This window comes from Gigantopelta aegis, chromosome 15, assembly GCF_016097555.1.
Source record: "Gigantopelta aegis isolate Gae_Host chromosome 15, Gae_host_genome, whole genome shotgun sequence".
NCBI classification, from domain to species: Eukaryota; Metazoa; Mollusca; class Gastropoda; order Neomphalida; family Peltospiridae; genus Gigantopelta; species Gigantopelta aegis.
Genome location: NC_054713.1, coordinates 39,969,918 through 39,995,120, shown reverse-complemented (window position 1 = coordinate 39,995,120; position 25,203 = coordinate 39,969,918). Strand labels below are relative to the sequence as shown.

The following is a 25,203-nucleotide window of genomic DNA, read 5'->3' as shown; positions in this document are numbered from 1 at the left end:
TGTTTGGAATATATTACCAGACTGCGGATGGGTAGAGGAAGCGATACGGCCATTTTGTTTTGATGGTTGGGTTACTGTTTTCTTGAGTTATGGGTCTGCTGTTGAGATGAAGAATAGATTGCTGAGTGGCTGGATCATGTGATAGCTGGTTGTTTCCAGATGAAGTGTTGAAATACTTCCCCCATTATAAAAAAAGGGTTTAAAGCCTGTGTAACTAAGTCTTTGTATTTTAATTTGAGGGTGAGAGGTGGGACATAGCCCAGAGGTAAAGTGTTCGCCTTATGTGTGGTAGGTTTAGGATCAATCCCCTTCAGTGGGCCCATTGAGTTATTTCTCATTTCAGCCAGTGCATCATGAGTGGTATATCAAAGGCGTGTGATATGTGCTATCCTGACTGTGCGATGGTGCATATAAACCGGCCTCGGTGGCATTGTGGTAGGCCATTGGTCTACAGGCTGGTAGGTACTGGGTTTGGATCCCAGTCGAGGCATGGGATTTTTAATCCAGATACCGACTCCAAACCCTGAGTGAGTGCTCCGCAAGGCTCAATGGGTAGGTGCAAACCACGTGCACCGACCAGTGATCCATAACTGGTTCAACAAAGGCCATGGTTTGTGCTATCCTGCCTGTGGGAAGCGCAAATAAAAGATCCCTTGCTGCTAATTGGAAAGAGTAGCCCATGTAGTGGCAACAGCGGGTTTTCTCTCAAAATCTGTGTGGTCCTTAACCATACGTCTGACACCATATAACTGTAAATAAAATGTGTTGAGTGCGTCGTTAAATAAAACATTTCTTTCTTCTTCTTTTTTTTTTGTGCATATAAAAGATCCCTTGCTACTAATGAAAAGATGTAGCAGATTTTCTCTCTAAGACTATATGTCGAAATCACCAAATGTTTGACATTCAGTAGCTGATGATTATTAAATCAGTGTGTTCTAGTGGTGTTGTTAAACAAAACAAAACAAACAAACAAACTTTTAATTTGAAAGTGTGTCTTACATTACTTTTAAATGCTATTGCTGGAAGAAATATATTTTGTTTATGATTTTTTTTTTAAATACATGTGATCTAGTAAATTATAATTTTAAACAAATGTATGTCATTTATTATATTTTATTTTAAATTTGTGCATCTTTTATGATGTATATTGTAATTTTGTCATTATGATAATTAAAAATCCAAAAGTATTTCGAAGCAAGTACAACAGAGGGAGAGAAAAAAAAAGACCCCCCCCCCCCCCCCCCCCGCCCCTCCAATGATAAATAAAATTAAAAGAAAAAACCCAAGCAAAATAATAATTAAAAAAAAAAAACGGAAAATTTGAATGTTTCACCCATTGTCCAACTTTCAACTATCTTTTCATTGACTAATTTTCCAATTTATAAACCACAAATTTTATATTCATTCAAAAGGTTAGGTTCTATTAACTTCTAATTCCCTTAGCCACACATCTTCTGATGGGACTTATTTTGACCTTTCTAGTACTGACCAGTTGTTTGGATAGCAGTATCCGATACTCCACACAACAATCAACTCTTTTACCTCTCAACACATTGAAGCTTTCCCAGAAAACACTGCACAGTGGTGCCCCCTATTATCAAAATCCACACCACTTTATTTTCATCGGCTTTCACCCATTGTACTCCACCAGACTTCTGATAACCCTACAGTTGAATGAAGCTCCTGACCCCATGGTTTGTTATTACTGCCTTTTCATTGGCTGTTGCCACGGGGTCGAGTGAGGTCAGGTCATGGGTGGTCCCAAAAGGTCAGATGAGTCTGCCTGCTGTCAGGCCTACTTCTGCATGGATTGGCGCGTTTGATTGGTGGACAATTGATTGACAGGTGCTGCCTGGGCCCCACTGTTTCATGTTATCAGCCAACAACTGGTCGGCCATCTTTTATGGTTGGGGAATTGATCGGATAAGGCCGTCAATTTCCTAATGCAGTGTAGTGATTATGGCATCAGCAGTTTTATGTGGCCCGTTGAATCATGGACAGAACTAAGGGATCTTTAGTTAAATCTCCCGCATACCGAGAAGTTAAAGAGAAAGAGAAAAAAATAATGAGGTCATCTTTGGCTGTGCAGATGTTGATTTTTCCACTTCATAAAAATACATATTTGTAATTTTGTTTGAATAATGGTGAAAAAAAGAGAGAGAATAAAGTCCAAATTTATCCACAAACACTTAAAACATTAATAAACTAAAACCCCAAATAAATTACTACTACTGCTGCTGCTGCTACTACTACTACTACTACTACTACTACTACTATGACTACTACTACTACTATGACTATTACTACTATTACTACTACTGCTGCTGCTACTACTACTGCTGCTACTACTACTACTATACTACTACTATGACTACTATTACTATGACTATTACTACTACTGCTGCTAATGCTGCTAATGCTGCTACTACTACTACTACTACTGCTGCTACTACTACCACTACCATTACCACCACCACCACCATCATTACCACCACTACCACCACTACCACTACTAATAATACCACTACTACCACTACCACTACCACCACCACCACTACTACTACTACTACTACTACTACTACCACTACAACCACCACCACCACCACCACCACCACCACCACCACCACCACCACTACTACTACTACTACTAGCACCACTACCACTACTACTACTGTTACCACTACCATTATTTCTACTTCTACTATATAGATAAAAAATATAGTTTGAGATGAATTAAATAATTCAGATTTTAAATGTTTCCTCTGTATAAACTTAGTTTAAATAAAAAGTTTACTGGGCGAGTTTTAGAGAGTTGATAGTTCTTTCATCTTGTGCTTGGGTCATAGTATTGAAACTCTTTGGTTGACCACATTTATTAATGCCCCCCCCCCCCCCCCCCCCCCCCATCGGCCAGTGCCCCATAACTGATGTATCAAAGGCTGTGGTATGTGCTGTCCTATGGAAAAGTGCATATAAAAGATCATTTGCTGCTAATAAAAAATGTAGCAGGTTTCTTTCAAAAAGTGTCGATCATGACTATTAATGACCAAATGTTTGACACTCAATAGCCAGTGGTTAGTTAATCAATGTGCTCTAGTGGTGTCATTAATTTAAAAAAACTAAACAAAAAAACCTACAATAAAACCCCAACCAACCACCCCCCCAAAAAAAACCCCCAAACCCATAAAAAAACCCAAACAAAACAAAAAACAAAACAAAACCCTATTTCAACATTATAAAGATCATTTTAGTTTTTTGTTTTAAATGGGTCTCACATCCCTGTTTAATGACAGAAAGAAAGAAATGTTTTATTTAACGACACACTCGAAGCATTTTATTTACGGTTTTATGGCGTCAGACATATGGTTAAGGACCACACAGATATTGAGAGAGGAAACCCATTTCATGGGCTACTCTTTTCGATTAGCAGCAAGGGATCTTTTATATGCACCATCCCACAGACAGGGTAGTACATACCATGGCCTTTGATATACCAGTCGTGGTGCACTGGCTGGAACGAGAAGTAGCCCAATGGGCCCACTGATGGGGATCGATCCCACACTGATTGCTCATCGAGCGAGCACTGTACCACTGGGCTATGTCCCGCCCTTCTGTTTAATGATGTAGCCACAGTTCACTTGACAAAAGCAGACTTCCTTTCATTAGCCTTGTTATTCAGAATGAAATCTCATTTCTCTTTAGTAATTGAGTGTTGTTTCTGTGGTGATGTTCACAGCATACTGATTAGATACATGTCCGCAGTAAATGTTAGATCGGGTCCGCAGTAAATGTTATGTCGGGTCTGCAGTAAATGTGAGGTTGGGTCATGTTGGTTAATAATCAAAACATTTCTGGAAATGACGGCATGGGATAAATATTAACTTTATATTAATGAAACATAAAACAAATGTGATATGTTTAGGGAACAAAAACATTTTTTAAATGTGGTGTGTATGCTGACATCTGAAAATTATGTGAATAATTGGCAGTAGGTCGTACAACCAGACCTGTCAACCTTTAGTCAAGAGAAAGCAGGAGGTGTGTGTTGAAAAAGCAGGAGATTTTGTCAAAAAGCAGGAGATTTTTTAAATTCACACAATTTAACCCAAAATTGCAAGATTTAAAAAAAACATTATTACAATAAGTTATATGAATACTTTATAATGTCATATATACTTCTTAACCTTAGATCTTGGCATTAAAAAAAAAAAAAACTTTTTTTTTTTTTTAAGTTTAAATATTATTATGATTTAAAAAACATATTTAAAAAAATATATATATTTTATCTAAAAATGTTAAGAACATGAACAAGAAATAAAAAATTTAATTAGTACATTTACGGTATTACACCTACAGCCTTACAGGTTGCGTTACATTATCATTTGTGGTTAGTGTACCTAAGTACCAAAGACAAATTTATATAAATCTTATAAATTAATATTCAGTTTTTACTATAATGAGGAACGGTGGCATGGTACTTATTTAAAATCATTATAATGATGCAATAAACATTGTATTTTCATTAATCATAAGTAAAACCTCATTACGGACATCGTGTGAAATATACCGGAATTATACCCATTTCCGTGAGTAACTTTATGTTAATGTCAAACACAACATTTTTTAATTGTACAAAAATAATTTCTTGAAGTGTACCCTTATAACCAACATTTTACCGCACAAACATACAAAATTAACTGACACAAGTATGTTTATACAGCTAATTGGTCTTTTCGTTGTCTTGCTGTGACATGTGATTTTAACATGCATCGTGTGTATCGCTGTCAACTCGGGAGTCTGGCAGTTCAGATTCGTCATAGTTGCATTATGTAATCCAGTGGGAAGACATTTTACAATTCAGAGGTGTTATTAGAATTAAATTGGATAGTTATTTTTTTTTATATATGGCAACATTGAATGTCAGTACACAGTCTGTTGAATTAGCGGCAACACGCTTCGTAGCCATTACGATGACAACAAACTTTATAATAACACGTCATTTTATAAACTCCATGTGCTTTTTTAACAATATAAATAGGCTATCCCACAATTCTCACTTCGGGACAATTTGGCCTGTTACATTCTCGGAAACCGAAAGTAGTCGACATTTTCCGAATGAGAAAAAAAAGTCAGAGTTACTTCCCTTCTGTTATTTTGACAAAAGAGGATCGATTTGTTTTTATGCTTACAAAAATGTCATTTAACAGGAGAAACTGTCTCCCACACAGGTGAAAGGAGATTTGATCAAATACCGGGAGACGCCCGCGGAATCCGGGAGGGTTGACAGGTCTGCGCAAAACCATTTCCGCTTAATTTAGTAGAACTGCATTTATTTACTTGTAGTCTTAATAGGTAATACAAAAAAACCCTGATAAATGGTTTACACAGATGTTTAATTCTTGGAGGGCTTTGCTGGGGATGTTGTATTGCATTCCTTTCTTTTTTAGTACCCTCTGTAGATGAACAGTTATAAAATGTTGAACATCTACCGGTAATGTCTTAATTTAAAATGTGCTGGAATAGCATTAAATATTTATACATTCCTTTTGTTTTTTCCCATTCCATTCCCTTCTTCTATCCATCCCTCACCTTCCATCCCATCCCATCCCATCTCATCTCATCCCATCTCATCTCCTCTCCTCCCTTCCCCTCCCATCCCATCCTTTCAAATCACATCCCTTCCGTTCTTCTCAAAACCCTTCCCCTCCCTACCCTTCCCTCCCTTCCCTTCCTCCCCCCTCCCCTCCCATCCTTTCAAATACCCTCCCTTCCCGACCTCTCCAATCCTGTCCCTTCCCTTCCCCTCCCTTCCTCCTTCCTCTCCATTCCCCTCACTTCCTCTGCCCTCCCCTCTTCTCCCTTCCTCTCCCCTCTCCTCTTCCCTCCCTTCCTCTCCCCTCCCCTCCCTTCCTCTCCCCTCCATCTTCTCCCTTCTCCCCTCTCCTCTCTTCTCCCCTCTCCTCCCCTCCTCTCCCATCCTAGTCTTGCCTTGCTTCACCTATCCCCTCCTATTCTTCCCTTGCCTCACTTCGTCCCTCCTCTTTCAACTCCTTTCAACCCCATTACCGTTTCTTTTGTTTTCTCTCTCCTCCTTTTCCCATTTTTGTGGTAATGTTGCCAAAGCACCCCTCTGTGGCCCACACCATATTGTGCACTTGGTCTGAATGAACAAATGTGCGAGAGAAGACAAATCTGTGATTGACAAAGTCTGTAAACACTTGACATCTGCATGCCTGTTACATGTAGGGGGATTGTTGTTTGTTTTGCCTCCAGTTCCCGCCAGCCGCGGCAACAGTGTGTGTTAGTCCGTGTGTGCGCGTGTCAACAGTCGGAGTTTACCTTAAATATTGGCGGATTTTCACACTAATGTTCCACGGGCAGAAACCCGGATTACGACAATCAGCACCGATACAGGGGGAAATTGTCCTCTGCGATACCGCGCATAGTTTGCGTGTGTGTGACGCGCAAATAAGACAAGTTTATGTAGGAGCTGTCAAGTGCATGGAAACAATGATCGAAATGGTACCGATGGAATGTGTGTATCTGTGTGTGTGATGGGAGGGTGGGTGGGGGGAATAGATTGTGGAATGGGGATGGAGTAAAATAGGTTAATAGATAGGGCGAGGAAGATGAAGGTGGGGGATAGTGATGATGTGGAAGAAATGGGTGAGGTACAGGGTGGGTGGGGATGAAGGAAAGGGTGAAGACAGTAGTAGATAGGGAAGAAGGAATGGGTGGGGAACAGGGTGGATGGTGAGGAAATAATTAATGGAGAACACTGTAGATAGGGGGAACCAGGTGGATTGGGAAGATGGGGTTGTTAGCAGGTTATTTGTATACTTACCTTTCTTTGATTTCAATATGATTTCAGCATTGACGATATACAGTCATCGAGTTCCCAAATTGTTAATTACCCTGACAATCGTGACAGTGAAACTGCTATTGTTTTGTTTAGCCTGATGTGATGCTGATCTTGTGAGTTTGCAATGAGTGTACATGGGTAAAAGTAGAGGGTCCAGGGGCATAAAAAGGGAAGCAAAATGCAATAGCAGGGTGGCCCGCCCCTCTTACATGAGCAGTGAGAACACCAGATTAATGCATTAAATTAAACAAAAAAAGATCGTCAAACCATGTGTATTATAGGTGTGTGATATAACACTGATATCTGTGAGTATAATAAACCACTGATATCTGTATGTATGATATAACACTGATATTTGTGCGTATGATAAACCACTGATATCTGTATGTATAACACTGATATTTGTGAGTATAATAAACCACTGATATCTGTATGTATGATATAACACTGATATTTGTGCGTATGATAAACCACTGATATCTGTATGTATAACACTGATATGTGCGAGTATAATAAACCACTGGTATTTGTATGTATGATATAACACTGATATTTGTGAGTGTGATAAACCACTGATATCTGTATGTATAACACTGATATGTGCGAGTATAATAAACCACTGGTATTTGTATGTATGATATAACACTGATATTTGTGAGTGTGATAAACAACTGATATCTGTATGTATAACACTGATATGTGTGAGTATAATAAACCACTGATATCTGTATATATGATATAACACTGATATCTGTGAGTATAATAAACCACTGATATCTGTATGTATAACACTGATATGTGTGAGTATAATAAACCACTGGTATTTGTATGTATGATATAACACTGATATTTGTGAGTATAATAAACCACTGATATCTGTATGTATGATATAACACTGATATTTGTGCGTATGATAAACCACTGATATCTGTATGTATAACACTGATATGTGTGAGTATAATAAACCACTGGTATTTGTATGTATGATATAACACTGATATTTGTGAGTATAATAAACCACTGATATCTGTATGTATGATATAACACTGATATTTGTGAGTATGATAAACCACTGATATCTGTATGTATAACACTGATATGTGTGAGTATAATAAACCACTGGTATTTGTATGTATGGTATAACACTGATATGTGCGAGTATAATAAACCACTGGTATTTGTATGTATGATATAACACTGATATTTGTGAGTATGATAAACCACTGATATCTGTATGTATAACACTGATATGTGCGAGTATAATAAACCACTGGTATTTGTATGTATGATATAACACTGATATGTGCGAGTATAATAAACCACTGGTATTTGTATGTATGATATAACACTGATATGTGCGAGTATAATAAACCACTGATATCTGTATGTATAACACTGATATGTGTGAGTATAATAAACCACTGGTATTTGTATGTATGATATAACACTGATATGTGTGAGTATAATAAACAACTGGTATTTGTATGTATGATATAACACTGATATGTGCGAGTATAATAAACCACTGGTATTTGTATGTATGATATAACACTGATATTTGTGAGTATGATAAACCACTGATATCTGTATGTATAACACTGATATGTGCGAGTATAATAAACCACTGGTATTTGTATGTATGATATAACACTGATATGTGCGAGTATAATAAACCACTGGTATTTGTATGTATGATATAACACTGATATTTGTGAGTATAATAAACCACTGATATCTGTATGTATGATATAACACTGATATTTGTGCGTATGATAAACCACTGATATCTGTATGTATAACACTGATATGTGTGAGTATAATAAACCACTGGTATTTGTATGTATGATATAACACTGATATTTGTGAGTATAATAAACCACTGATATCTGTATGTATGATATAACACTGATATGTGCGAGTATAATAAACCACTGGTATTTGTATGTATGATATAACACTGATATGTGCGAGTATAATAAACCACTGGTATTTGTATGTATGATATAACACTGATATTTGTGAGTATGATAAACCACTGATATCTGTATGTATAACACTGATATGTGCGAGTATAATAAACCACTGGTATTTGTATGTATGATATAACACTGATATTTGTGAGTGTGATAAACCACTGATATCTGTATGTATAACACTGATATGTGTGAGTATAATAAACCACTGGTATTTGTATGTATGATATAACACTGATATGTGTGAGTATAATAAACCACTGATATCTGTATGTATGATATAACACTGATATGTGTGAGTATAATAAACCACTGGTATTTGTATGTATGATATAACACTGATATGTGTGAGTATAATAAACCACTGGTATTTGTATGTATGATATAACACTGATATGTGCGAGTATAATAAACCACTGGTATTTGTATGTATGATATAACACTGATATTTGTGAGTATGATAAACCACTGATATCTGTATGTATAACACTGATATGTGCGAGTATAATAAACCACTGGTATTTGTATGTATGATATAACACTGATATGTGCGAGTATAATAAACCACTGGTATTTGTATGTATGATATAACACTGATATTTGTGAGTATGATAAACCACTGATATCTGTATGTATAACACTGATATGTGCGAGTATAATAAACCACTGGTATTTGTATGTATGATATAACACTGATATTTGTGAGTGTGATAAACAACTGATATCTGTATGTATAACACTGATATGTGTGAGTATAATAAACCACTGGTATTTGTATGTATGATATAACCACTGATATGTGTGAGTATAATAAACCACTGATATCTGTATGTATGATATAACACTGATATGTGTGAGTATAATAAACCACTGATATCTGTATGTATGATATATCACTGATATTTGTGAGTGTGATAAACCACTGATATCTGTATGTATGATATATCACTGATATTTGTGAGTGTGATAAACCACTGACATCTGTATGTATGTTTCAGTGGACCAGAGTTCGGCCAGTGAGGTGTCGGATGAGACGGAGGACAGCGACGGTGGGAGCAGGGACTCGAGCTACGCGTGTCGACACTGCTTCTCCACAAGTGAGTTTATCCACTTTTATCCCATTCCGACCACACTGCTTCTCCACAAGTGAGTTTATCCACTTTTATCCCATTCCAACCACACTGCTTCTCAACAAGTGAGTTTATAAACTTTTATCCCATTCCGACCGCATCTAATGATGTAGGCACTGCTTCTCCACAACTGAGTTTATACACTTTTATCCCATTCCAACCACACTGCTTCTCAACAGACTAGTGTAAACTTTATTCCATTCCAACCACAGCTAATGATATAGACACTACTTCTCTACAAGTGAGTTTATTCACTTTTGCCTCATTCCGACCACATCTAATCATATAGACACTGCTTCTCAACAAGTGAGTTTATCCATTTTTATCCCATTCCAACCACATCAAATCTTATAGACACTGCTTCTCAACAAGTGAGTTTTATACACTTTTATCCCATTCTGACCACATCTAATGATGTAGACACTGCTTTCCAACAATAGAGTATATCCATTTTCATCCCATTCCAACCATAATTTATTATCCTTAGTTTATATAGTAGCTGCATGTAATGAAGACTTGTCAGAATTAATAAATATATCACATCTGGTACCTAATGATTTAGTTAGTCAATGTGTTCCAGTGGTGATGTTGAACAAAACGAACTTTTAACATTTGCTGAGGTAACAGAATATAAGCCACAAAAATGAATGATAATGATATGGAAATGGCCAATGTATTATCATAAGCTCTGTGAATGCACATGCAATTCGATTATCTTGCTAACACTTCTGAACAAATTACCGTAAATGTCGAAATACTGATGACCAGGGATGACTAGCCGTATCTGCCAAGAATTCTGTTGCGACGAGCGATCGTGGCAATTTAACAACAAGACCGGTTGACCATGAGCAATAGACATCTAATAACATTTCCTCCACGTTGTCATTGCCAACGAGAAGCTCCCAGTCTAATTACGGACAGAGCCCGACAGATGGCAGCACTTGATATAGCATTAAATAGTCTTGATCGCTGGAGAATGAATATGTAGTGTTGATCGCTGGAGAATGATTATGACTTTTCAGAGTATTGCTGAGCAATTGTTTTATATTTAACTGACATTTTTCATTTCAACTTATTTTCATGCTTATATCCAATTAAGGTTCAAACACGCTGTCTTGGGCATACACCTCAGCTATCTTGGCTGTCTGTTCAGAACAGTGGATTAGTTGTTAGTGAGAGAGAAGAGGGTGTCGTGGTCTTACACCTACCCACTGAGTCATTAAAACTCACTCTGGGTGGGAGCTGCAAACCCTGTACCTATCGGCCTTATGTCCGATGGCTTAACCATGACACCACTGATATAACATGATCAGTAAGTGGTAGGGGGAGGTAACTCAGTTGTAGGGTTCTGTGGTCGGCATACGGCTGATAGGTACTGGGGTCATGTCTGACCTGAGGCAATCCGGGATTTGTTTCTTCCATTACTGGTTACATGTACAAACCAGAGTAAGGCGATTACTGTGGCTTCACTGTTCATCTCATTACCATCATCATCTCTGTGTGATTGTGATGTCTTTTAAAAAACCCCACACAGAATAACGTTAAAAACTCTGCAAAACAACTAAACAATACACACACCCCATCTCCACCCCTCTACCCCACCACTTATTGCATACGGTATATTATATATATATATATATATAAACCCACATTTTTGTTTTTTTAATATTTAAGTCATCCAAATGGGACATTGATCACATTTGGCGACCTGGCCACAGGCCATTTCGAACCCTGTTATTATATATGTAAACTCCCCCTCTCACCCCACCCAACACAACCTAATTTTAGTTTTGTTTCTTACACAGCGTCAAAATATTGGCACCATCCCACTCCATTATGAATGTCACTGTCGACTTCCCACCCCCAACCCCTAACACAACCTATCTGATTTTAGTTTGTTTCTTCAACATCGTCAAAAGACTGGCACCATCCCACCCCATTTTGAATATACCCAAGGTCTCACTACACAGATCACTTCCGGGTGAGAGTTGATTGATGACGGTCCACTATAGTTCCTAATTGTGACACATGTTATGGTTCACATATTCACTTCTAGGAAATGGTGAAGAATTAAAACAATATGAGAAATACTGCAAGCATGAAATTGAAAACAATGTTACACACTGTTATTGTTAAACTGCTAAATCTCACTGGTGGTAAAATATTGTGTTACATTTGTGTTTAATTATCTGCAGGAGGTATGACCTTTTAAATGAACTTTGAGCAAACTTGCAATTTCATGTTATTTATAAGGTGACGAAGTTGGGGGTGGGCTTATTTACGAATTAGGGCCTAATTTCTTAAATGCTATCAAAACGGAGGGGGGCTTATTCAAAGACATGGGCTTATTTCCGGTCAAATACGGTAATGTTACTATCAACTTATTATATCTAAACTACCCTCCCCTTAAAAAAGCCACTTATTTTATTTTCATTTGTTCGACAGGATCAAAAGACTGGCACCATCCCACCCCATTTTGAATATAATATGTAACTATCAACTTAAGCTATTAAAACTGCCTTTCCCTTAAAACCCCCGTTGTTTTCTGTTTGATTTGTTCGACAGTGTCAAAAGACAGGCACCATCCCACCCCATTTTGAATACAATATGTTACTATTAACTTATTGTATATTAACTGCCCTCCCCTAAAAAACCCACTGATTTTATTTTCATTTGTTCAACAGCATCAAAAGACTGGCACCATCCCACCCCATTTTGAATATATGTTACTATCAACTTATTGTATCTAAACTAAACTAAAAAAAACCCTGCTGATTTCTGTTTGATTTGTTCAACAGCGTCAAAAGACTGGCACCATGCGGGTAAGGACAAGACCCTGCTGTGTACGGAGTGTCGCGTCCACTTCAAGAAGTACGGGGAGGACCGGCCCATAGAGAACCCCCGCGAGCCACCCGCCTTCCTCTTCAAACCCGTCAAAGAGGACGACGACGAACTGATCAACGGGAAGCCCATTATGCGAACTCGCAGAAACAACATTACTGTACGGAATATAGTATTAGTTTTATATTATTATTATTAACATTATGCGAACTTGCAGAAACAACATTACTGTACGGAATATAGTATTAGTTTTATATTATTATTATTAACATTATGCGAACTCGCAGAAACAACATTACTCTATGGAATATAGTATTAGTTTCATATTATTATTATTAACGTTATGTGAACTCGCAGAAACAACATTACTGTATGGAATATAGTATTAGTTTTATATTATTATTAACATTATGCAATCTCGCAGAAATAACATTACTGTACGGAATATAGTATTAGTTTTATATTTATATTTTAATTAGTTGTTCCTACGTGTATTTATATATTAATTGTTTCTATTATGCGAACTCGCAAAAACAACATTACTGTATGGATTGTAGTATCACTTTTATATTTATAGTTTAATTGTTCCCATTTATATATTAATTGTTGTGCCCATTATATGCACTCTGAGAAGCAACATTACTGTACGGAATATAGCATCACTTTTTTTTATAATTAATGGTTGTTAACATTATGCGAAGTCTGAGAAACAACATTACTGTACAGAATACAGTATCAGGTTTCTATTGTTGTATTAATTGCTTATGGCCATTCTAACATGTTTCTGTTAAAAAGATTGAGTCTGATATTTTTGTGTGTTTATCACTGCAGACAGGAAGTAACAACGTAAATAATATTGTTTTTGTCTTTATTATTGCAGACAGGAAGTAATAACGTAAATAATGTTGTTTTTGTGCTTATCACTGCAGACAGGAAGTAATAACATAACTAATATTGTTTTTGTCTTTATTATTGCAGACAGGAAGTAATAACGTAAATAATGTTGTTTTTGTGTTTATCACTGCAGGCAGGAAATAATAACGGTAAGAAGAAGGATCGCCACAGCACGAGCAGCCCTGACAACATTGACAGCCCGCTGAACGGGTCTCAGAAGACGCCACGCATCAAGTCGCCCAGCGCTGTGAGCACGTGCAGCAACAGTAGCAGTGACCTACGAGATAAGGTCGGTAACACGGGGAGAAGAAATGTTATTTATTAAATACCTATTCAATTTTATTATAGTGATAAAGACATTTTTAAACCATTTAATACATTTATCTCGTATTACACATATGGAACTTATAAATGGGGAATTCCCTTTTTTATTTTTACTGACGTTAATGCCTTTTTATTTCATTTACAAATTACGTCATGAGATAAGGTCAGTAACGGGATTAGGACCTTCACGAGTCCAAAATATTGGACTCGAGGGTCAAACTCAGCCTGGACCCGAGTACCCAACACTTACACTAGATGATAATGAGACTAAGGAATAAAGTAAAATCGCATTATGCATCTGAATTCCAGTGCTGAACATGGATGCCAAATAATGCCATTGTATTGCATTCCACACATTCGACTTTTGTTTTCCCCACATCTCATTGCCCTATGATGTAACTGGTGGCAAACATATTTTAAAATGACGTTAATTTGTTTTAATTAAATGAGAGAGAGAGAAATGTTTTATTTAACGACACACTCGACACATTTTATTTACGGTTATATGGCGTCAGACATATGGTTAAGGACCACACAGATTTTTGAGAGGAAACCCTCTGTCGCCACTTCATGGGCTACTCTTTCCGATTAGCAGTAAGGGATCTTTTATTTGCGCTTCCCACAGGCAGGATAGCACAAACCATGGCCTTTGTTTAACCAGTTATGGACCACTGGTCGGTGCAAGTGGTCTACACCTACCCATTGAGCCTTGCGGAGCACTCACCCGGGGTTTGGAGTCGGTATCTGGATTAAAAATCCCATGCCTCGACTGGGATCCGAACCCAGTACCTACCAGCCTGTAGACCGATGGCCTAACCACGATGCCACTAAGGCCAGTAAATTAAATGAGAGTGCTCTTCCCTGCATAGGTACTAGAGTCCTATGAACGGACTTGAATCTTGAAAGACTCGGTCTGTGCCCGAGTACTCATGGAGACTCTACAGGGGATGAAGAAATTTTATATTTAAACAACACTGTCAATAATGTCTCCCTCAAGCGTCTGCTAGGTAAAATACAGGATAATAAGTAATAATTAATAAATAATGTATGTAGTCCGTGGAGGCTCCAAGGTGGGTGTTAACCTCTTTAGTCTACCCTCACCCATCACCAACCCATGGCCCTTCCTTGCTGGTTGCACACAGCACAATATAACATTCTCATGTGTGCTTGGTATTCTCTCTTTGTAGGTTTTGCTGCAGGTATGACACCTGCTACTTATTAAACTTAAATTCCCCCCTTCTCAAAATGCTAGATCCGCCCCTGGTAGTAAGGGCAGCAGTTGAGGAGGGCTTTCATGGAGTTGTAATCAGTTAGAACTATGGATACCAGAAAATACCAGACAAAGGGAGATAATCGTTTTTCTTTTTCAGTTGAGTCTTACTTTTGCTGTGAAAGATGGAATTACTAAACTAAATAGTTAAAACACAGGCCATCTTAATGGGATGCATAATATGTGTGGAATGTGAACAATGCCTTTATTTAAGTTGCTGGTTAATAACTCTTGACTTGAACTTGGTTATCGCTTTGACACTGGATATCAACAATGGCCTGAATAATTAATTGTGAATACAGATCGTCACTTTTGTGTCTCTACTAAAAAACAAAGTCTTTGTATGGTTCTGAAGCAAAGATCACAGGTGCATTAGGTCGTGAAGTAATAGTCTTTATTGGACAATTTTTAGTATGCGTTTGTGTTATCTTCATTAAAGTGTTCTGGTACTATCCTGTCTGTGGGATGGGGCATATAAAAGATCCTTTGCTACTAATGGAAAAATGTAGCAGGTTTCCTCTAAGACTTTGTGTCAAAAATGACCAAATATTTTGCATCCAGTAGCCGATGATTAACAAATCAGTGCTCTAGTGGTGTTGTTAAAAAAAAACCAAACAAACGTAGCCTTCTTTTTTTTTAATAAAAAATGTTCAGCATATATCTCTCTAAATGTATTTTTAAAAACTACCACTTTAAATACTTAATTATCATATTGTATATTTACAAAATAATTTGTTGTTCTTCACCATCCAATATAATTTTAATTTAACTAATCTGTTATTAATTTAAGATAGTTAAAATTATTAATTCACCTGGGTCGAATTTACAAAGTCTGTTTATGTCTTACACGTGTGTAACTACATACATGTACTATGCTTAAAAACACCTGTTTATGTCTTACACGTGTGTAACTACATACATGTACTATGCTTAAAAACACCTGTTTATGTCTTACATGTGTGTAACTACATACATGTACTATGCTTAAAAACAACTGTTTTTAAGGAAAACAGGCTTCGTAAATTCAGTCCTCGGTGTTCTATATAATTCAAATTATTAACAAAATGTTTAAATAACTAAAATTATATTTTAAATATTTGCAATGTTTGACCACAGAGAACGGAAAGTCCCGTGCGGGGATCGAAGCGCCACTTGAACCCAGACCAAGACAACACATCATTAAAGAAGAAGAAAGTTCTGTCAGACTCCGACTCGGCTGTGGAATCGGACAGTAGTGGGTCCGGAAACGACGAGAATGGGAATGAAGGTGACCTGGAAAATAATCAGGTTTGTCTGCAAGAATGTTAATAATATGTTTTTTAAATTATGCTGTGGTAATTATCTGAATAGTCTAGTTAACTAGTGATTCTTTAAAGGAACATACCCTAGTTTTTAAACACTAAGGCATATTTTTGACTATTATAACTGTTTTTGGTAACTTATATCATACTTTACTTAGATTTTATTGTTTAGATTATCAATTTCCGTACATTCGAAGTGGGGTGGGTTTTTTTGGTCATCCTGGTGTTTTTAATATCACAAAATGCATTTCTCATATTTTTAAAAACGCACGTGCGTCTGAGAAGTAACAGTTATGGAGTCTAGTTTAAGTCTATTTTTAGAGGGTATTTCACCATTTCAAAGTCACAGACTTTATCCAAATGTGTTACCTGTTTGTAAATTAGTGTTAATTTTCACGGGTTGAAACTAGGGTCCATTCCTTTAAGCCTCTGGACATTGTGAGAATGATTGTTTTATTCATGCATCTCTCATGATGTCGCAAAAAGAGAATTGGTTAGAGGTCCGTTCTTAAGTGACATCCAGTTGTTGATTGGTTGTTGGTCCTGCAGATTTTCTTGCATGCATGTTTTTGCATTTGTTTATTCATTCATTACATGTTTATAAATTGATTGAATGATTTCTTCATTCATTCATTCATTCATTCATCCATCAATTCATCCATCCATCCATATATCCATCCATATATCCATCCATCCATCCATCCATCCATCCATCCATCCATCCATCCATCCATCCATCCATCCATCCATCCATCCATCCATCCATCCATCCACCCATCCACCCACCCACCCACCCATCAATATATCCATCTATCCATCTATCCATCCACCATCCATCCATCCATCCATCCACTATCCATCCATCCATCCATCCTGTCAATCTATCCATCAATAAATGAATACATTATTCATCCAACTACAGAGGGACAGTATTAATATAGTTATTTCCCTTTTTTCTCTCTTTTTAGGATGATCTGAGTTCCAGTTCGCCCCCGACCACGCCGAGCCCGACAGACTTCAAACTAGACGAGGACATTGTGAAGCCCGAGGCTCAACACGCGAAACCACCACACTCACCGTTATTCCAACCCCAGCTGACTGACACTCACCTCCACCCACTCGCCCAGACCGCCAATCAGATCTGCTCTCCGTCGCCATTAGCCAATCAGATGAATTCAGAATCGATATCAACCAATCAGATGAGTTCTGGAACTCTTCCAGCCAATCCTGGTCACTTGCAGCAAGAACAGTCGTCAGGAAGTCCGGTCCCGCCTCCGTTGCCGGAAGCAACCAATCAGATGGAGTCTTCCAAGCAGTATGAGCAGCCGAGCTCCAATCATGTTCATTCTATTAAACTGAAAGACACACCCATTAATTCCTACCATTCGCCAGTTCCATCTGTCAATCGGACGTTCCCATTGGACCAGTTAAGTAGTCGTTCTCATCATCCAACCAATCAGGAACAACAGCAACAACAACAGCAGCAGCAGCAGCAGCAGCAGCAACAACAACAACAACAAACAACAACAACAACAGTCATCTGTGCATTTATCCAATCCAATGTCGTTATATTCAAGTGACCAATCAAACAGTCAATCTCTTATGGGAAGCCGGATCGAACGGTCTTTGACCCCGCCTCCACCAACTCTAGTACCCAGTCAGAGTGACAAGTCCCAAAAGACACTGCCTCCCTCATCGCTTCCACTAAGCACGCCCCTTTCCATCTTTTCTCCTTTGTACCCCTCCCCCGCAATTCCCGGAGCACCGCATATATCTCACACTTCGGCGTCGAGCCCTCAGCCAGTTCCGAATCTAGTGCCGATAAAGAGTGAGCCATTGTCGCCCCTCCTACCTCGCACGTGGGAAGAAACGATACGCCGCGAGGTGGAAAAATCGGCCGTGTGCAACACGAGTGCGGACATTAAACCTGTGATTTCGCTGCCTTCTGAAACGAGGGGGGGAGATAAGCGCAATGACATCCAGCCGCTGTTTCCTCACGCGACAGAAGCCGGCCCTCCTAGTCTGATCCCGTCGTCGTCGGTTCCCAGTCAGGGTCCCCAGGGGCCCATGAGGACTTCGACCCCGAACCTGAACCCGTCGGCACTCCCGATTCTTCCTTCCCAGCCCGCGATCAAAGGCCCCCCGCCACCCAGCATCCCTCTCCTAGCGATGCCACCAGAGGGTGCTCTCGGCGGGTTCCGACCAGAGCTGATGATGGCCAAGGTGGAGAAGGAGGAAGTCAGTGTGGCCGGTTCTGACTCTGAAAGGGAGGGAACTCCGAGTCCCGGTCCTGACCCAACCCCGTGCAACAGAGAAGTGCATAAAAGCAAATCAGCAATGTAAGTTGATAACAAGATTTGATTATTTCAGTTCTGTTTTAGTTTGCAGTCTTCTACATTGCGACAGGTTTTTTTTTTCATTTAGTGACTAAAACATTTCATAGTATTGTGAATTTTTAAAAACAATTGGAGAGTTTTATTTTAATTTGGCGAATAAATTCCATGTAATAATTAACACTTTGTTAGAAAAGAACAGGTTTTTTGAAATTTTTGAAAAATGTTCTACTCAAACAATGCTGGTCCTGCTATATAATATATAGTTGGTACTATCTGCAGGGATGTAAGAGCTACGCGGAAACATGTAAATGCGCTTTTCCATTTCGTCTGAAAACCCCCCAAATCATGATGTTCAATACTGATGACGACACAAGGTTCATTTGCATGTTTTCATGGTTTCAAGTTTATGAAGTGTGCCTTATATTAGAAGTTATAACCAGTTTAGATTTGTTAGCACTGAATGCAATTGTTGCCAGTTCCAGGGGTTGCAAACAACAATTTTTCTTCAAGGGCCCTTGAGCGGCCCCTGGACCCCGGCCATAGTAAGCTTTTTGGCTCCAGCCCCTCTCAGATCCCTGTATCTGGCTCCTAGAAGGAAACGTTAATGTAGAGGGCTCAGGGCTAACTCTGGGGGAGCAAAACAATTCGCCAAATTGTCTATTAAACTTCAGAAATTGCAAAAATTATCAGTTATTTTCAAAAAAATGTCAATTATTGCATGAAATTATTTCACAAACTAAAATAAAATTTGCCAGCTGCTTCCAAGTTCACAATTGGCGGATTTGGCGAGTGACAGGGCTAGTCCTGTGGCTGGTTAATGATGTTCCTGTGATCGATTATAATAGAAAATTGATTTTTTTTGTGCTCTAGCAATGTAATGATCAGTTATAAAATAAAATAAAAGTCCATAATTGATTTGTCGCGGAAAATGGTTGCTATACATTGTAAGCTAGATGATGAAATTTGTATAAATGTGCTGGGGTTTGTGTTTATATTGAATAGGTTTTAAAGGTAAAATGAGAGGCTTTTACAGCGTATCCCCATGCACATAACATTATGCATGCATGGTCGTAACAATTAAAATTGTTCTGATTGTGTATCTAAAAGTTGATTGGTTGTCGGAAACTGACCGTAACTGATGATCATTGATGAAAGTTCATCCGATTTCATTATTCATGCAAAAAAGTTATTATAAAGCAAATATCCATTATTGCATTAATTTTTTTTCGCCAAATTAAAATAAAATTTGCCAATTGTTCCTAAAATTTGCAATTGGCGAATTTGGCGAATGGCTGAGCTAGCCCTGAAACATTCCTTCCTTTTTCCAACAGCCAATGATTAAACAATTTATTGGGGTGTCAATAAACTAACATTCCTTTCCTTTTCCAACAGCCAATGATTAAACAATGTATTGGGGTGTCAATAAACTAACATTCCTTTCCTTTTCCAACAGCCAATGATTAAACAATGTATTGGGGTGTCAATAAACTAACATTTCTTTCCTTTTTCAACAGCAATGTATTGGGGTGTCAATAAACTAACATTCCTTTCCTTTCCTAATAGACATCACTTAAACAATGTTCCGAGGTGTACTTATACAAACATTCCTTTCATTTCCTAATAGACATCACTTAAACAATGTTCCGAGGTGACCTCACACAAACATTCCTTTCCTTTCCTAATAGACATCACTTAAACAATGTTCCGAGGTGTACTTATACAAACATTCCTTTCATTTCCTAATAGACATCACTTAAACAATGTTCTGAGGTGTACTTATACAAACATTCCTTTCCTTTCCTAATAGACATCACTTAAACAATGTTCCGAGGTGTCCTCACACAAACATTCCTTTCCTTTCCTAATAGACATCACTTAAACAATGTTCCGAGGTGTACTTATACAAACATTCCTTTCATTTCCTAATAGACATCACTTAAACAATGTTCCGAAGTGTCCTCACACAAACATTCCTTTCCTTTCCTAATAGACATCACTTAAACAATGTTCCGAGGTGTACTTATACAAACATTCCTTTCATTTCCTAATAGACATCACTTAGACAATGTTCCGAGGTGTCCTCACACAAACATTCCTTTCCTTTCCTAATAGACATCACTTTAAACAATGTTCCGAGGTGTACTTATACAAACATTCCTTTCATTTCCTAATAGACATCACTTAAACAATGTTCCGAGGTGTACTTATACAAACATTCCTTTCATTTCTTTTTACACTTGTTTTAATTTAACCTTGAAATTTTTATAATGGTGTTGATAATTGATTTATTCATTTATTTACCATTGCTTTACACCCAAATAGCCGATGTGTTTTTTATGCTGGAATGTCGTTAAAGCATTCGTTCGTTCATTCGTTCGTTCGTTCGTTCGTTCGTTCGTTTGTTCGCTCATTCACATATTAGTTTAGACAATACATTCCAATTTTTATCTGTCGCAGATTCCTACAGATATTGAACAGGGGAAGTAACTCATGCTCACGCTGTGATTTGATTTTCCGACCTCTCCCCGACTCCAAGTTGTGTAAGAAGAGAGAGGACAGAGAGAAGAAAACATCACATCCCCCGCCAAAGGAGGAACCAAAATCTGTGGTGTGTAGCGGCCATCTTTGTTTTATTATAACGTTTTGAGGGGTGGAGGTGGGTGGTTGAGGGTTGATGGTGTTTCTTAATCATGCAATCTCACCATATTATATTATCATCTTTGTTTTATTATACCTTTTTGAGGGGCGGAGGTGTAGGGTTGAGGGTTGGTGGTGTTTCTTAATCATGCAATCCACCATATTATATTATCATCTTTGTTTTATTATACCTTTTTGAGGGGCGGAGGTGTAGGGTTGAGGGTTGGTGGTGTTTCTTAATCATGCAATCTCACCATATTATATTATCATCTTTGTTTTATTATACCTTTTTGAGGGGCGGAGGTGTAGGGTTGAGGGTTGGTGGTGTTTCTTAATCATGCAATCTCACCATATTATATTATCATCTTTGTTTTATTATACCTTTTTGAGGGGCGGAGGTGTAGGGTTCAGGGTTGGTGGTGTTTCTTAATCATGCAATCTCACCATATTATATTATCATCTTTGTTTTATTATACCTTTTTGAGGGGCGGAGGTGTAGGGTTGAGGGTTGGTGGTGTTTCTTAATCATGCAATCTCACCATATTATATTATCATCTTTGTTTTATTATACCTTTTTGAGGGGCGGAGGTGTAGGGTTGAGGGTTGGTGGTGTTTCTTAATCATGCAATCTCACCATATTATATTATCATCTTTGTTTTATTATACCTTTTTGAGGGGCGGAGGTGTAGGGTTGAGGGTTGGTGGTGTTTCTTAATCATGCAATCTCACCATATTATATTATCATCTTTGTTTTATTATACCGTTTTGGGGGGGGGGGGGGTGATTGAGGGTTGGTGGTGTTTGTTAATCGTGCAATCTTACCATATTATATTATCATCTTTGTTTTATTATACCTTTTTGAGGTGGGGGGGGGATTGAGGGTTGGTGGTGTTTGTTAATCGTGCAATCTTACCATATTATATTATCATCTTTGTTTTATTATACCTTTTTGAGGTGGGGGGGGGGGGATTGAGGGTTGGTGGTGTTTGTTAATCGTGCAATCTTACCATATTATATTATCATCTTTGTTTTATTATACCTTTTTGAGGGGGGGGGGGGGATTGAGGGTTGGTGGTGTTTGTTAATCGTGCAATCTTACCATATTATATTATCATCTTTGTTTTATTATACCGTTTTGGGGGGGGGGGGATTGAGGGTTGGTGGTGTTTGTTAATCGTGCAATCTTACCATATTATATTATCATCTTTGTTTTATTATACCTTTTTGAGGGGGGGGGGGATTGAGGGTTGGTGGTGTTTGTTAATCGTGCAATCTTACCATATTATATTATCATCTTTGTTTTATTATACCTTTTTGAGGGGGGGGATTGAGGGTTGGTGGTGTTTGTTAATCGTGCAATCTTACCATATTATATTATCATCTTTGTTTTATTATACCTTTTTGAGGGGGGGGGGTTGAGGGTTGGTGGTGTTTGTTAATCGTGTAATCTTACCATATTATATTATCATCTTTGTTTTATTATACCTTTTTGAGAGGGGGGATTGAGGGTTGGTGGTGTTTGTTAATCGTGTAATCTTACCATATTATATTATCATCTTTGTTTTATTCTGCTGTTTTCGCCTCGCCTTTACAAAGTAAAAAGGCGAGATATAGGTATGGCAGGGCTTCTAGATTATAGTAGCCCCACTCCCATGGCTAGTGATATTCAATGTTGGGCTAGTAAATAACTACTATTGCCATGCCCGACAGCTAGTGAATTTTTGGGGTCAAATGTTGCAGTTAAATCTATTTTGTAAGTATGCATTCTCACCATAGTATGTTATATTATCGTTTGCTAATGCAAAAGGCAAACACAGCTACAGTTTTAATAAATTCACAATCTTTCTTCACCATATTATAACATCGTATACTAATCCATAATACAAGCACAATTACACTTTTGATATACTCACAATCTTGCTGTACCAAATTATATGATTTATAACTGGGTTTTTTTTTATATATCAGATAGGCCTACCTAAATTACATTGTCTAGTTATAAGATATTATTAAGTACAATTTCTGTTAATTTTTGTTTGTTTTTTCACAGAAGCGTATCGAGACACCGACCCCGCCGCGCGCCCACTCATCAGAGGCCCGCGTGACGCCGATCAGCTCGAGTCAGCCCCACACCCCGTTCTCCGACCGCCACACACCGCGCAGCATGTACACCGACACTCCAGCACTCAGACAACTCAGTGAATATGCAAGACCTCATGCAATGAGTGAGATTGTTATTCTGTTATTCCCCTGTACACTGACACCCCCGCTCTCGGACAGCTCAGTGAATATGCAAGACCTCATGCAATGAGTGAGACTGTTATTCTGTTAGTCCCCTGTACACCGACACCCCTGCTCACGGACAGCTCAGTGAATATGCAAGACCTCATGCAATGAGTGAGATTGTTATTCTGTTAGTCCCCTGTAGACCGACACCCCCGCTCACGGACAGCTCAGTGAATATGCAAGACCTCATGCAATGAGTGAGACTGTTATTCTGTTAGTCCCCCCATTGGCTATTTCTCATTCCAGCCAGTGCTCCACAACTGGTATATCAAAGGCCGTGGTATGTACTACCCTGTCTGTGGGATGGTGCATATAAAAGATCCCTTGCTGCTAATCGAAAAAGAGTACCCCATAAAGTGGCAACAGTGGATTTCCTCTCTAAATATCTGTGTGGTCCTTAACCATATGTCTGATGCCATATAAATTTAAATAAAATGTGCTGAGTGCGTCATTAAATAAAACATTTCCTTCTTCCTTCAGACAGCTGTGAATATGCAAGGCCTCATGCATCGAGTAAGATTGTTATTTCACTAGTCCCCTGTCAGTTCAACCGGAGGGGACTATAGGTTTCATCTCTGTCGGTCTGTCTGTCCATCTGTCCCACAAATAGGTTTTTTTGTAAGTTTAAAAAAGGAAATGTAATGCAAGACCACATGTAATGAGTAATGTTGTTTTCTCATTTTACAGTTTAGTCAAATTTGTAGGTGTTAAAAAGGGAAATGTAATGCAAGACTCCATGCAAATGTGTAATGGTTTTTTTTAGTAAGTTTAACAAAAAACGTATTTGGATATAAAAACAGAAATGAATATGAAATAAAATGAGAAACATCTGTCACAATATAACACAGGCTTCTCTCTCATCTCCGTCTGCAGGTCAGGACATTCCACGCTCCATGCCGTACAACATGCCGTCGATGCCGCCACACGTCGACCCCATGCTCTTGGGATACCGACTCGGCATGTATGCTCCCGGATCCAGGGAAAGGTAACTATTTTTTTCTTCTGTTGTCAGTATGATGGTCCTTAATTTGAAGATGAACCTAGAGATCTAGACTCGAGGTTTATACACTAGATCTGGCCCCGTGCTTGTTTAGTCTAGACTCAAAGAGTGACAACACCATACATATTGTATTCATGTGATGTCACTAGAGATTGAGTCTAGACTAGAGAGTGACAGCACCATACAAGTTGTATTCATGTGACGTCACTAGAGATTGAGTCTAGACTAGAGAGTGACAACACCATACAAGTTGTATTCATGTGATGTCACTAGAGATTGAGTCTAGACTAGAGAGTGACAACACCATACATATTGTATTCATGTGATGTCACTAGAGATTGAGTGTAGA

General features: G+C 38.2%; 3 protein-coding genes across 3 annotated transcripts in view; all 3 read left to right on the top strand.

Annotated features, from left to right (window-relative positions):
* LOC121389829 (arginine-glutamic acid dipeptide repeats protein-like) overlaps positions 1 to 18,349 on the top strand; it is a 184,706-nt gene extending 166,357 nt beyond the window's left edge. The window contains exons 11-15 of the mRNA XM_041521478.1: positions 9,834 to 9,932; positions 12,764 to 12,966; positions 13,834 to 13,989; positions 16,411 to 16,581; positions 17,564 to 18,349. Coding sequence (XP_041377412.1) covers positions 9,834 to 9,932; positions 12,764 to 12,966; positions 13,834 to 13,989; positions 16,411 to 16,581; positions 17,564 to 18,175 — 1,241 coding nt within the window. The 3' untranslated portion in view covers positions 18,176 to 18,349. The remainder of the gene's footprint in view (positions 1 to 9,833; positions 9,933 to 12,763; positions 12,967 to 13,833; positions 13,990 to 16,410; positions 16,582 to 17,563) is intronic.
* Positions 18,198 to 23,879, top strand: LOC121389828 (arginine-glutamic acid dipeptide repeats protein-like). The gene is made up of 3 exons (XM_041521477.1): positions 18,198 to 18,934; positions 21,389 to 21,539; positions 23,619 to 23,879. The coding sequence occupies exons 1-3, from the start codon at positions 18,198 to 18,200 to the stop codon at positions 23,877 to 23,879; spliced, it is 1,149 nt and encodes a 382-aa protein (XP_041377411.1).
* Positions 23,880 to 24,025: 146 nt separating this feature from the next.
* Positions 24,026 to 25,203, top strand: part of LOC121390005 (arginine-glutamic acid dipeptide repeats protein-like) — a 19,611-nt gene continuing 18,433 nt past the window's right edge. Inside the window, exons 1-2 of the mRNA XM_041521698.1 lie at positions 24,026 to 24,051; positions 24,728 to 24,839. Coding sequence (XP_041377632.1) covers positions 24,048 to 24,051; positions 24,728 to 24,839 — 116 coding nt within the window. The 5' untranslated portion in view covers positions 24,026 to 24,047. The remainder of the gene's footprint in view (positions 24,052 to 24,727; positions 24,840 to 25,203) is intronic.

Coding starts and splice junctions, on each gene's coding strand:
- LOC121389828 (XM_041521477.1), top strand. CDS start 18,198: ATGGGAAGCCGGATCGAACGGTCTTTGACCCCGCCTCCACCAACTCTA. Junction 18,935..21,388: donor CATAAAAGCAAATCAGCAAT/GTAAGTTGATAA, acceptor TATCTGTCGCAG/ATTCCTACAGATATTGAACA. Junction 21,540..23,618: donor AGGAGGAACCAAAATCTGTG/GTGTGTAGCGGC, acceptor GTTTTTTCACAG/AAGCGTATCGAGACACCGAC.